The 1231-nt window shown below is 31.3% G+C and overlaps 1 protein-coding gene across 2 annotated transcripts in view; it reads right to left on the bottom strand.

Annotated features, from left to right (window-relative positions):
* Positions 1–431: 431 nt before the first annotated feature.
* The window catches only part of LOC107460117 (S-type anion channel SLAH1), a 2422-nt gene continuing 1622 nt past the window's right edge, over positions 432–1231 (bottom strand). For both annotated transcript variants that reach the window (XM_016078450.3, XM_016078451.3), the window contains one exon: positions 432–796. In XM_016078450.3, coding sequence (XP_015933936.1) covers positions 521–796 — 276 coding nt within the window. In that variant the 3' untranslated portion in view covers positions 432–520. The remainder of the gene's footprint in view (positions 797–1231) is intronic.

Below are 1231 nucleotides of genomic sequence, written 5' to 3'. Positions count from 1 at the left end.
TGCTACGGTTAAATAAAAAAATAAATGTATAATAAAAAGTTTGAGATTTTTAGAAGGGAGAGGTTTGAGATTTTCAGGAGATAGGAGAGAAGAAAAATGGGGAATGATGAAAGTTAAAATTAAAAAAAATATGACTAATAGTTTTTTATTAAAGAATTGATAGTAGAAATATTATTGAAACTATTTCAAACAAGAATAAAATTGAATCAAATTAAATATTAAGAATAATTTAAAAAATTTTAAAAATATTAAGGACAAAAACATACTTTAGCCTTTGTTTTAAATAGTCAACATCAAGAAATTAAATGACATTGGTTGAAATTATAGAAATCAAATGACATTGATATTTATATGATAGTACTATTGGATTTGGAGCTTTGATTGTAGACGAATAATAATAATATAGATAAAACATGCATGCACACCGTACCTAGTTAATTATTTTAATCGTTGTTTATTTATAATAGATACAAGCAAGTTCAATAATGAAATGAAGGGCTAAATTACTAATTAGCTTGCACTAGTCTGCTACTGGAAATTGAATGACCAAGTTTGCAATGGGATCATTATCAGGAAGAAGCATCTTAGAGTTGAGGAAAGTGAAGAGAGTTAGAGAAAGACAGATGAGAAAGGAAAGAGCTAAGAGACAGAGCATGAGAATGTGAGAAATGGTTCCTTTGACTTCTTGAGCATAGTCCGTGGAAGCCAGAGCAAGCATTGTAACCGGAAACGAGTAAGCCCACCATGCAACATTGAACCTCCTCATCGATCTCCTGAACAGTGTTGGCCTGCAAATCTGCTCATTATTCACGGTATATTAATTACATAACGTATAAATACAGGTATTAATAACTAAAGCAGAAGCAAGTAGCTGCCAAATTATGCGGCGAACTACCAGTGAATGTGTTTTTACGGAATCCAATCAGCTGTTGGAATTAAAATTGGATTGAATATATAGAAGCAGAGTATGACCAATTTTGTTTAAGAAAGGCTTATCCTTACAAGCAAATCAAATGTTTCGTTTATTATATTATTTATTTTATCAAGAAACACCATTCGATAAATTAAATAAATCTCCTTTCCAGCTGTAGGCTTTGTCCTTACTTGAAGGTTGCTCTCGGAGACTGGATACCCAAAGTCCCCAATCTTATGGAGTATATATTTATACGTATTGACAATATATTCAAGTTTCAACCGCTGACTACTGCTCTGTATATGCATTATTTATGGA

This window comes from Arachis duranensis, chromosome 8 (genome assembly GCF_000817695.3).
Source record: "Arachis duranensis cultivar V14167 chromosome 8, aradu.V14167.gnm2.J7QH, whole genome shotgun sequence".
NCBI classification, from domain to species: domain Eukaryota; kingdom Viridiplantae; phylum Streptophyta; class Magnoliopsida; order Fabales; family Fabaceae; genus Arachis; species Arachis duranensis.
Note: the sequence above shows the minus strand (reverse complement) of the source record. Positions and strands in the feature narration are given on the sequence as shown.